At 42.8% G+C, this 13,342-nt stretch overlaps 1 protein-coding gene across 5 annotated transcripts in view; it reads left to right on the top strand.

Annotated features, from left to right (window-relative positions):
* Positions 1–12,536, top strand: part of LINGO2 (leucine rich repeat and Ig domain containing 2) — an 839,851-nt gene extending 827,315 nt beyond the window's left edge. For all 5 annotated transcript variants that reach the window (XM_025185824.3, XM_025185823.3, XM_025185822.3 and 2 more), the window contains one exon: positions 9,409–12,536. In XM_025185824.3, the coding sequence (XP_025041609.2) occupies positions 9,445–11,265 (1,821 nt within the window). In that variant the 5' untranslated portion in view covers positions 9,409–9,444 and the 3' untranslated portion in view covers positions 11,266–12,536. The remainder of the gene's footprint in view (positions 1–9,408) is intronic.
* The last annotated feature ends 806 nt before the right edge of the window (positions 12,537–13,342 follow it).

Here is a 13,342-nt window from a genome sequence, read left to right on the forward strand (position 1 = left end):
CAGTCTTTGGCAGCATTTTTTGCACAGTGCTTAGTCTCCTTTTTAAGTATTATTTATCTGAGCCAACAGACTTAGATTCTATTCTTGACACTGACACTGACTCATCCTATTACCTCAGAGCAGACTTTTCACCTCTCTGTGCCTCCATCCCCCTCCTTGTCAAATGTAGACAATATTTACTACAGTCTGTGACATATCCTATAGTCTGCCATATCCTTGGGAGACTTTATTAAGTAGCTTCAGAATCCACTGTATTAAATGAATGGTTTATGGGTTATTGTGGGCTGGGATTGCATGGAACCTTTTTTGGGGGCGAAGGGAGAGGTTGGCAGATGGGAGGCCTAAGGAGTCAGAGGACTATATTAAAGAATGTTCCAGACAGGAATGGAGTTTTGGAAAAATAAGCATCCAAGTGTTTTTTGTGAAGGAATATCTAATTTTCCATCCCTGGTTATGCAAAAACTTTGCCTTTTGAAGCTATGCTCTGAGGCACAGGCTATTTTTTGCTAATCACCTGTTAAATGAGCACACGATTGAAGACCGATAATGTATAAAGGAAAGATTGAACTAGTTATCATGGCTCTGGTCCTTACTCTGAGATAATTATAAATGTGTTGCCACAGGGAAAATCCATTTGTGGGTTTGGAGCAGGTTGAGCAACTTGCAGCCCATCAGGGTTGTGTGTGTGAACTTAGGACATTTTGTTCACTATTGCCCATGCACAGGGTTACCCGGTTCCACTGGTTTCCACCCACACAGGTTATTTTCCTACCATTATCACTAAAGTGGCACACGTGTAGCAACAGTATGTAAAGTGAAATGTGTGCTAATTGACACAACATTGACTGAAAGAGCCACATGCTCCCTCTGCAACCAATCAGTGTTGCTACAGTTCAGTCGACACACCATGCAAACGCTAGATACTAACGCGCAGTTAGCAAAACGACTCTTTTCTGAGAGATTGTCTTGGTTATGACAATGAAATAAAGGAAGACCACTGCATTGGTTGCCCCTTGTTGATTTAGAGGGGCTAACATCTGAGGTTGGAGCTGGGGTAGCCTCTGGTAAGCTTCTTAGCATGTGTGTAGATTCTTTTATTTTTTGTAATTTTTTTCCATTAAAACATAACGGAAAAGATAAAAGAGCTACATAGTAACTTATAACTGCAAGCCAGTGTGCTGTTTATAGCCTCTAGAGAGAAAGCAAAGCATAGATACTGGCCTGGTCAGGCAGTCTAGCTTGCTGGGAATAACACGTAGTAGGCAGGGAAACTGTAATCTGGAAAGCCCCTGATCAGGAAGAAGAGATGTGGGTCTAGGGTTACCAGGTGGCCTAAAAAAAAATACCGGACACACTTGATCTCAGATTGTGGAGGGAGGGGACCAGTTGGGAGGGGAGTGGGGCTGGCCAGGAGAAGGTGATAGAGGGAAAAACCGGCCGGTAGGAAGCAGGGCTAGTGGGGGGAAGGGGTGGAGAGGGCAGCGGGCCTGGCTGGGAAAGATCAGGGGAGGGGAAACCAGCCGGTGGGAAGCAGGGCTGGTCGGGGGAGATCAAGAGGAAGAGGGAGGGAGAACCAGCTGGTGGGAAGCAGGGCTGGTCGGGGGGAACGGGGCTGGCAGGGTGGAAGGTGAGAGAATCGGCCAGTGGGGAGTGAGACTGACCTGGGCGCACGCAGCTCCCAGGGTGTTGCCTGTCCCGTGCATGGTCCTGGTGAAGCACAAGCGAGTCTGGCTCCAGGGATTCCCTCACGTCCCCGCCCACCCCTCACGTAGTTGCGTATTGCATGGCTGGGAGACATGCTCATGCAGTGTGAGCGTTTCTAGCAGCCAGGCAGTTTGCAACTACGTACTGATACTCCTAATAATAATAAAACTTACCTAATTAGAAAATACCGGACATTTCATATGACTGGTATTTTCTCAATTTGTTTCCCAGACAGAACCCTCAAATACTGGATTGTCCGGTTCAAAACCAGACACCTGGCAACCCTATGTGGGTCTGTATCCAAGAGAGGTAACAGCTGAGAAGCTTTGAGTGTAGAGTTCGTATCCTTAATGAACCCTGGAGAGAGAAAACACTAGTTGCCGTGAACTGTGATATTGCCAACTGAATAATTTGGATTAATTTCACCTTCTGCATCTGTTCCTGAATTGTCTGTGACCAGACTGTAAAATCTTCATATATATTGGATATTCTGTATTTCTTCTGCTCATAATTCTTTGCCCACAAATAATTTCTGTGCATATTTGCAACTTGCATTGTTTGAGAAATATGTAGATTGCTTGATATTATTCCTGTCCTTGTATAGGATTACTTAAATAATTAATCAGTGCAGAGCAAATTTTGAATTTTACTTTATTTCTGAGGCTCTTTTATGACTCTTCCCTGTCTACTTCTGATCCTGCCTCTTTTTCTGTTGCTTCCTGTCCCCTCCAATTTATCAAACACACCAAGCTCAGATGCTCATTTGTCTGATAAATTTCTCTGAACTTTCTTCCATGCTCCCCTTATGCATGAACTACCCTCCCTAAAAAATCCAAATCTTCAAATTATCTTGCTACTACAACACTACTACCAGTAATAATTTTAACATAAAAAATTGGGCTTTTGGTGGGTATTCGCCCTACCAGACTTTTTGTGCTGAAATATTTGTGGAGAATGAACACTGGCTTATGAACATAATCAAAGCTTTCTTCCAAATTTGAATAAATTGCTAGAGAATTTTTTTGTGCAATATATACACAGTTCTAACACTTGCCTACTTCAGAAGGATGCTGTAAGGTTTAATTAATTATTTGTGAAATGTCCTGATGTCTTGGATGAAAGGAGCCATAGAAACGCAAATGGATTCTTCTTGTGTATTAATTATTGGATTGTATATTGATTAATACTTAGACGGGAAGTTCTCTAATGGGAAATAAATTCACTTCCTTAATGTAAGCATCATTGATTCTAAAGCTCTGATGAATGCACAGCCAAGAAAGAAGGAGATGACAAACTTCCTATAGAAATGAAGAAAAGCTATAAAGGAAGATGGGAGAGAAAGGAATAAATATGATGACCCATGTGCCACTGCTCTGCATCAGTGAAACCCCGATTCAAGAAAGCATCCCTGTTCAAGACAACATTCACGCACATGCTGAAGTCATCCAGATAATGGGCCTGAGAGAACAGGAAGCAAAAACAGACCTCTCATTTCCCAATGCACTATGCAATACATTACATTGAAAAAACAAACAAACCGTACTTTAAAAGACTGTTGAGGTTGCAAACTCAAGCATTCCAAAGCTAGAAAATGCCAGCATAAGAACTATGCAATCTTGTGTCTGCATTATGACACAGTCTTTAATTACATAATTACATATCTGTTCCTACCCCTGTGCCCCTCTGCTCCTGTCCATTCCTGCCACTTGCTCCTGTCCCCACTCTCCATCTATTACCCCCCTCATACTCCTATAATCCCCTATTACCTTCTCCTCTGCCACATTCCCTACACTTCTACTTTCCTCTCTGTCTCATTGCTCTCCATATCAGTGCTTGGTGTCCCATAGCTGGGAAGACTAGCTGCAGGGAAAATCCTGCTTTCACACCTGCAGTCCAGAGATGGAGAATGCTCAGTAGAGACTCTTCAGAGAATTTAGCTGTCAAATTACAACAATTTTCTATCGGAAATGGGCTAACAGATATTTTGAAGGCTTAGTATTTGCTCAGATTTGTGCAGGTCTATATGGGAATGGCCAATTACAATAATGTGCACCGCTGACTAATTTCAAGACCCTTCTCCAAAGCATGGAAGAGCTACAGCTTCTCTACAAAATAGCTCTCTGAATCTTTTTAACATGGGTAAAACAACATATTTTTCCTTTAATTTATTCTTAGAAATGGCTGAAATATTTTAATTGAAACTATCCAAAAATATTCAGCCTGAGACAGACACCCAGAATAGAAAATTTCATCCATGGTAGCTAGTTAGTAAACATAAACAGCTGAAAACAGGGACTTACAATACCAAGTGTTAGATGACTTTTACTATAGGCTATATTGTCAGCTCTGTCTATAACACAGTTATCCCTGATTTGCCTGTTTGGGTGTAGGTTCTACACTACCAAATACTTATGGCTTGGCTGAATTTGGTCTTTAGTCTTTTACTGGCTCTGGGTAGACCCTGTGTAGTGAAATAGAGTCACAGTGGACAAGGTATAAAACCAGATCAAAAAGGAGTATGAGCAGCAGGACAGCAGCTATTAATCATCAGGGCTGGATAAATTATTCCTATTTAAAGGTGAAATTCACAGCCCTATAGAGGGTCTGCACAAGACCCAAACAATCTTATATAGTCTGTTAAGTGGTACATGGGATTTTGGGCAAGCTTGCTGCACTGGGGTGTTTTCTAGTTTAATGTAATGCAGGTATACTCAGGCTCTGGTCAAACATTTGCATTTAGCTAGAAGAGAGATAATCAAAGCTGCAGGGTTTTGAACAAGTGATTTGCATTTCAAAAGTCTGAATAAATACTAGCAAAAAGGGGTCTCAAGTGTTTTGGGTGAGATCAAACAGAACTATTAACTAATGACTTAAAACAAACATTGTTATTTGTTAATCAGTCATCTGAATCCTGGGTAAGGTCATATGTTGAAACAGGATAGGAGGGATGGTAACCTAATTCTTAACAATGAATTTAAAAGGCACAGTCAGTGACTGAGAAATGAAAGAAGATGAAGTTTAATTTTTACTCTTCAGTGAGGAATAGTGTCCTGAAATGTGTCATTCTGTCACGAAAATAACCTAAAAAGATGGGTGACCAATTTTCAAATATGGATAATCCAGATCAGGCCTTTGGATGCTTAATTTGGCACTGAGGCAGACAAGTAAGTACCAATTTGAGTATTCAGCTCAGCAATGTAGCTGCCCTACTAGATTATTATATCTGAAAGCTGAATCCTTTGTCAGCTAAGTGCAGAGTTTTAAATAAAATAAACATCATAGAAGTGTAAAGAGAAATGAGCCACCATTAAATGTACAGTCAACTCCAGAACAGTCATTTTATGGACAAAATATGTTATGCATAATATTAATTCATAAAGTCAAAGAAAACTTCACTGGATGTGGGGTGACTGGATGATAAACTGAAGTGTCTGTAACTGTTGTTTTAACACATTCAAGACTGCACTTACATTTCATTCCGTGAAATGCTCACTAATAGTTACAAAAGATTCCTTCCTGTGGTTTGTTTCCTGTTTCTCTCTGTTAGATTATAAGGTCTAGGTTTACTTTGTTCTGCCTCAGTGCAGGAGGCTGGATTTCATTATTTCTTGAGCTCCATTCAAGCATGACATTTCTATTATTCAATAATCTGCAAGAACACAGATTGCTCAGATACATGCCATAATATAGAGCCTAAAGAGAAGAGAGCTGGAAACTGTTGGTGTAAGCCAAGGGAGGGGAACCTAAGTCCCAGGAGCCAGATACAGCCTCAGGCTTGCCTGGATCTAGTCCCTGAGCCTCAGGGCTCTCCACCCAGCATCGGGGAACCAATGCTGATGCTTCAGCCTCCCCCATCCCCGATCCCACAGCAAACCAGAATGTGAGGATTGGGTTGTTTGTTTGTTTGCTTGCTTGCTTCTCTCTTCAGTGAGACCCTGATTGATCTTTCTCTGGATCACAGGCCCCTTACCCAAAAGAGGTTCCCCATCCCTGGTGTAAACTGATAGACTGACCACAGATTATCACTATTTAACACACTGAGTAGTAAGGCAAGGCAATGTATGCTTCTAACACGTTAGCTGATCCAGTTGAACCCTAGGCAGAAATCTTCTAGGAGTGTGAGCTAGCATATTCTGAAAATATAACTGTGGCTGGGTCTCCCGGGCAGCAGGGTGGCCTAGTGGTTAGGTCCCGGTGTTAGCTGGGGGCCCGGGATGTAGGATTTCCGGCTGCTTTTCAGAATCTGTTCCTTCAGTTTGGGGCATGCCCCAAAAGTCCAATTTACTTCTGGTTCTCCCACTTTGTGCCAGGGGGAGGGCTTGGAGGCTTATGTCCTCCTGTGGCTAACCCAGCAGATAATTCTGGCTCAGGTCCTGCCGACAGCAGAACCAGCTCCTGCCTCTTCGCTGGTCAGCCCCTAATTGAGCTGGGTTCTCTGCTTTTATTCTCCCTCCAGGCCTGGCATTAGCTGCAGGTAAAATGGGGCAGGGCTAAATGAGCAAAAAGGCCTTGTTTAGCCCCTGCACTGCCAGGCCCTCCTCTCACTCCCTCACGCATTCCCCCGCCTCCCTTATGACCGCCATTGGGGTCTGGCCCTCCCCCAGCTGCGTTCCATCCCCCTTGGAGAAAAAGTCTGCATTTGCATGGGCCTTCCTAGCACAATGTTGAATCCAAAAGGAGAAAGGGTTGGAGGGAGAGGTACCACCTCATAATTCTGGGGTTTGTCTTTTCCATTGCATGTAGCCAGTGAAGAGGGGCATGGTCTGTGTCTTCCCAGGAGGTAATATCAGAGGGTATGTCTACACTACCCCGCTAGTTCGAACTAGCGGGGTAATGTAGGCATACCTCACTTGCAAATGAATCCCGGGATTTGAATTTCCCGGGCTTCATTTGCATAAGCGGGTCGCCGCCATTTTTAAATCCCCGCTCGTTCGAACCCCGTGCCGCGCGGCTACATGCGGCACGAACTAGGTAGTTCGAACTAGGCTTCCTAGTTCGAACTACCATTACTCCTCATGGAATGTTCAAACTAGCGGGGTAGCGTAGACATACCCAGAGTGAGTCCACTACCCATTTCACCACTAGCACCTCCTCTTCGATTGCAGAGTAGGTCTTCTCTCTGGGAAATACTGATGTAGAGGATCGGGAGAGAACAGCTCTGAGGCATCTGTCTATAACAAGAGCTCCCTTGAGAAGTCAGGGCTGTACAGGACAGGTTCTCAACAGAGCTGGGCCTTTAGGGCTTGGAAAGCTTCCTCACAAGCTTGAGTCCACTGGATTTGGTTTGGACTCTCTTTCTTGAGGAGGTGGGTAAGGGAGACTGCAATGGAGGAGAAACCCGGGATGAAGCGGTGATAGTACCGGCCTGTGGGCCACATGCAACCCACAGCCCATTTATTTGCAGCCCACGGTGCGGTTTGGGTTTACGCGGGGCTCAACGTGGCCTGTGGGTGGAATCCTTTAAACATGTCCTCCACTGGGAACATGCTCCACAACGGCAAAGTGTCTCCCACATGGGGTGAGCATTGAAAGACGGGCTGGCTGGAACAGATGGGTACAGAGTGTCGGCATTTCTAGACCTCAGGGAAGAGGTGCTGGGAGTGCTGGGGCATTGTGTGAAAGAAGCTATTTGCATATATTTGCATATATATTTGCATGTATATGCAACCACACTTAAGTTGCAGCCCTTGGCATGCGCTGTGGGTATCATTGTGGCCCCCAGGACTTCCAAAGTTGAATAGCCTGGGATTACATGAAGTCAAAGCACAATTTTTATTTCCCTAGTGAGGGCAAGGCCTAAAATGCACACAAGGGAGTTGGAAGGGAGGAAAGTCTCCACAAAAATAACTAGTAGGAGGAAGAAGATGTGATGAGTGGGGCTGGGATGCCTATGCAGCAAGAAGTTAAAATTAACCCTCTATTCTCTCAACTTTAATTCACATTTTCTTCTGGCCTGCAATTGTGTGAATCAAATCAGTTTCATTCTTTTAGACTCCCCTCCTCCTGTACTTCCAAACATATAATTTACACCATCTTAAACCTCTGAACCTCAGACATACACAGGCATATTAATGTGTACAAATTTTCCAGTGCACATGTATACACATACAAACAAGTTATTACAAAAACAACCTCTTTTTCTTCATCCAGTCATGGTGAAGAAATCCTTTTGTCACTTTTCATTCTCCTTATCTCCAACTTTTATGTTACTTTGAAGTTTTAGTTACCAGATAGCATGGATGTCTGCAGAAAAACATTTAATACTTTTGCCAACTCAGATAAGCACTCCGGGGATGCTTGTCTTCCACTGAACCTATTTACTTTTTGTTTTCTACATTAGGTGAATAAGATGGGGAATGAATTCCCTGCTCAGCAGAAGTATAACCATGAAAGTGCTAACCTCACAGACTGAGTTAAAATATAATGATCAGAGTGGCTGAAAGCCCCTTTGATCAGAATTCAGTGGACAGACCCAAATCACAGAGGCCTAATGATTTTCAGTCTTAACTTAGTTCCTAATGAAGTGAAGTTTATCTTGGAAAACCTTTGTCACAGTTGGACATAACCAGTAATTTTTATTCTCAAGACTTCTACTGAAGGGGGAAGCTAAATGATTCTCAGCAGTTTGTCCGTACAGGACAAGGTTGAAATGTATTTTTATAGGTAGTGTAACAAAGAATGGTCTTCATCCTAGTCCCTGGGTAACATCACAAACCACCACACAATTTACCAGCATTATCAGTTTCTGCCTGGGAGAAGCACTGGAGTGGAAGAGGGAGGCCATGCAGGTCAAGGCTAAGGTGCATGCACACAGTTATGAGAGGAAACTTGCACTGCCTATGCGAGCAATGTGTCTAGCTCTGAAAAGTGTTTTTAGTCACATACTTTCATGTGACTTAGGAACATCTTTTTTGTGTATGGAGTCACAGAGATCCTTTAAAATGCAGCTTCAGGGGACAGTAATTGAATTTAATAGATGACGTTCTTGGATAAGCTTCCCTCGGTTTAAATCTGCAGGTGGGAGTAAATAAATCTAATAGAAACTGTGGCTATGAAGCAATACATTGTCTCTATTTGGGAAGTGTTTTGTGGAGGGGCGGGGAGTGGTTCACTGCTGCTGCTCCTCTCTCCCCATCACTCCTTACATATTTAAGAATGAAAAAGGTACTCGGTAAGCAGTGACCTTTGCAATAGCTTTCATCTCAATTGGGCTTAATAAATAAAATCCCTTTGTGAAGCTAAAGCAAAGTTTCAATAAGAATGTACATGCTAATCAGAGATGCATCAATTCCATCTGTCTGTCTGTCTGTCTGTCAAGCTTTAATATCACATCACTGGGTCCCAGCGCTGCAAACATTTCATAAGTGCAATTAATTGTATTGCTATGCCTGTTACCACAGAGAGTGTGTTTGTCTCTGATTTAGCAACAGCACTCTCATGCCAAGACCTACATTGGAAAAATAATACTCTAGTCACTGTATCCAGTAAGAAGAATTGCTGAATGGTGTATGTGAACAGATTCTTAGACCTATCTCTTGACTTGTAATGAAAATCTGTTTTCTTTTTGTCTCCATTTACTATGTGGTTTCATTGTGGTTTTGCATGGAAATCTATGCCTGCTTTGAAATGGGTGCCAGAAATCTGGTCAAAACACTATTTTGTTACTAAGCTATCTTCTCCCCTTTTTCTTACTTCTTCCTCCAGGCTTGTGACCAAGAAGTAGACAACATTGGAGGAGTCATGCTTCACACGGCCATATCATGCTGGCAGCCATTCCTAGGTCTGGCTGTGCTGCTTGTTTTCATGGAGTCCACCATAGGCTGCCCAGCACGCTGTGAGTGCTCAGCACAGAACAAGTCTGTTAGTTGTCACAGGAGGCGCCTGATCTCTATCCCTGAGGGCATCCCCATTGAGACCAAAATCCTGGATCTAAGCAAGAACCGACTGAAGAGCATCAATCCTGAGGAATTCACATCCTACCCGCTGCTCGAGGAGATAGACCTCAGTGACAATATTGTTGCCAATGTAGAGCCTGGAGCTTTTAACAATCTTTTCAATTTGCGCTCGCTGAGACTGAAAGGAAACCGTCTGAAACTCGTCCCTCTAGGGGTATTCACAGGGTTGTCAAACTTAACAAAGCTTGATATAAGTGAAAACAAGATTGTCATTTTGCTGGACTACATGTTCCAAGATCTGCATAACCTGAAGTCCCTTGAGGTTGGGGACAATGATTTGGTTTATATATCCCACAGGGCATTCAGCGGACTGCTTAGCCTGGAGCAGCTCACCCTGGAGAAATGCAACTTAACAGCTGTACCAACAGAAGCCCTTTCCCATCTTCACAACCTCATCAGCCTGCATCTGAGACATCTCAACATTAACCTTTTGCCTGCATATGCCTTTAAGAGATTGTTTCGCCTAAAAGACCTGGAGATCAACTACTGGCCTTTACTGGACATGATGCCTGCCAATAGCCTGTATGGTCTCAACCTCACTTCTCTCTCAGTCACCAACACCAACCTGTCTGCAATACCTTATTCTGCTCTTAAACACCTGGTTTACCTGACACATCTAAACCTCTCTTTCAACCCCATAAGCGCCATAGAAGCAGGCATGATTGCAGATTTGGTGCGTCTGCAGGAACTGCACATGGTAGGGGCCCAGTTACGTACCATTGAACCACATGCTTTCCAAGGGCTCCGTTTTTTGCGTGTTCTTAATGTGTCCCAAAACCTATTAGAAACACTAGAAGAGAATGTATTTCATTCCTCCAAAACTCTTGAGATCCTCTGCATTAACAACAACCCCCTGGCTTGTGATTGCCGCCTCCTTTGGATATTACAAAGGCAGCCCACGTTACAGTTTGGTGGCCAGCAGCCCATGTGTGCCGGCCCAGACAGCGTCAGAGAGAAGCCGTTCAAAGACTTTCATAGTACTGCCCTTTCCTTTTACTTCACCTGCAAGAAGCCCAAGATACGAGACAAGAAACTACAGTACCTGGTAGTGGAGGAAGGGCAGACAGTGCAACTGATGTGCAATGCTGATGGTGACCCTCAGCCTACCATCTCCTGGGTGACACCACGACGGAGGCTGATCACGACTAAATCAAATGGAAGAGCCACAGTGCTGGGAGATGGCATGCTAGAGATCCGATTTGCTCAAGATCAAGACACGGGAACCTACATTTGTATTGCGAGTAATGCAGCTGGGAATGACACATACTCAGCATCCCTTACGGTAAAAGGATTTACTTCAGACCGTTTCCTTTATGCCAACAGGACCCCTATGTATATGACAGACTCCAATGACACCAGTTCCAATGGAACCAATGTGAACACCTTCTCTCTGGATCTTAAGACAATACTGGTGTCCACAGCCATGGGCTGTTTCACATTCCTTGGAGTGGTTTTATTTTGTTTCCTACTTCTTTTTGTGTGGAGCCGAGGAAAAGGCAAGCACAAAACCAGCATTGACCTTGAGTATGTCCCCCGCAAAAACAACGGTGCTGTGGTTGAAGGGGAGGTTGCTGGACCACGGAGGTTCAACATGAAAATGATTTGATGGTATAATGTGAGCAGCGCTTTTCTCTGTGGCATTATAACCAATTAAACATGCCTGGCATGTGGAATTGCCAGGCAGGGGCAGCTCAATGCAGTTGTCACTGTGTCAAATGGTTATGTGGAAATGGAAAGACTATTTGGGGGTGTACAATAGAGCCTCCTAGACTTGAGGCATGTGTGTCAGGGCCTTTCAAATCGTTGGTAAATGGTACTAATTGTTTGCATTGCAAATATTGGCATTCTGGGGATCTCAGTAATGAACTGTTGGCTCATGTTCATGGACAGTTATTCAACATTTTCTACCACTACAAAAAGAAAAAGAAAGGAAAAAACCTACAGTGTAGGATTTACATATTTAAAAAGACACATTTGTCTAAAACATACTCTGCAGTGAAATTTGTATCTATAGATCTCATTTGTTAAAGCCTTGCATCATACCCTAGAATTGGTTCAACACCACAAAGAAATTGAACTTATCTTTTTTTTTAATATACATATATACTGTGTACATTTTAAAGCAATATGAATGAGAGGTTGTGCTTTGAGCTATCCACCAAGACTGACCCAAGTGTGATGTCACTCCTCCCCTTAACTACACTCAAACTCCAAATTAAACCTCTGTAGTTACCAATGAGATAACCCAAGATACTTTTGTTTTCATGTAGAAGGCCAGAGAGGCATAGAGGCATAGCTTAGGGCAGAAATGTTCTGCTCTGTCGGTCCTCTCTTCATATAAATAAAAGGCATGTGCCTAGTTTTGATACAGAATGGAGTATTTTTTATATCTGTGATATCACACTGGACCAGCTTACTGTAAAAAAGCCCTGGTTCTCACCCAGGAGAGTCCAACCTACTATGGATAGCAGACATATATAGGAGATTAATTATACTTTGAAAAAAGAGATTTGTTTTTGTCACCCATTGGTTGTAATTTACAAGCCATGTTAAAATGTTAATGTGTCCTGGGAGGGCGAGGGAGAAAGAAAGAAGAAAACGTGTTCTGTGTACTCCTAGGGTAATATGGTCACCTTAGTATTTGAGGGAGTGAATTAAAATGTACAAAAACTCTGTTGATCGAAATGAACTCTTCTCCAATGCCAATAAACTTGGATTGTCCATGCATAATACAAGGACTGTACTACTAAAGAATTGTTGAATACATGATAGCCTCCAAAAGGCCAAAGTCACTGTCAAGCGCATCCCACGTATCTATAAATAACATACAAACACAAAAGCTAATTTCAGCTTTTCTAGCTGCCATTTTAATAATTGTATTGTCTTGGGGGCTTTAGGGACGATGTCCCAGAGCAGGAGGGGACAGTCTGTTTTGTGTTTTTGTGTGGAGAAGGCTAGGGGAACATTGACTATGTGTTTGTTTTGTTCCTCTAAAGATCATGCAAAAAGGGCTTGGAACTGGAACTGTAATGTCATCTCATTGTACTATTTTCAGATTCTTGGTGGGAGGAGTTGTGTTTAACTACCTTTTAATGTCCTAATACATATGAGCCATGGATTCATTTATTTAAATGTATGATTTATTTGGAATAACTTTCTATTAGAATAATAATCCATGTGCTTAACCAGTATGAGTACAAAAATCAATCCACGGTGAAATGTTCAAAAGTGTCTAAGTGACTTAGGAGCCTATGTCTCATTTTGCAAATTGACACAGACACTTTGGAGACTAAATCAGACTGATTACTGTGATTGTCACTTCTGAAAATGTTACCCATGCTCCTTGGCTGAGATGTTCATAGCAGAGCTATGGAATTCAGACACCCTAATTCCATTGCTATTAATACTAGAGGGTTCTTAAATCCCTTAGGCCACATTCCTACAATGAAAGCTGTCCAGACAGATCTCTGATCTAGATGCAGGATCAGGATCTATGCTGCTTTGAAAATATCAACCTGTTGTTTTCAGCAGCTGATCTCAGTTCAAACCATTGCTATGTTTCATGTATCTGGATTTCAAGAGGAAGCTGAGAACTATGAGGGTGTTCCCTTTTATAGCACTACACTAGATAACTGAAGATTTACCTGCTGAATAAATTCAATGTATTATCCTTTGAAATTAAT

Source organism: Pelodiscus sinensis, chromosome 6 (genome assembly GCF_052426305.1).
Source record: "Pelodiscus sinensis isolate ZL-2025 chromosome 6, ASM5242630v1, whole genome shotgun sequence".
Classification (NCBI taxonomy): domain Eukaryota; kingdom Metazoa; phylum Chordata; order Testudines; family Trionychidae; genus Pelodiscus; species Pelodiscus sinensis.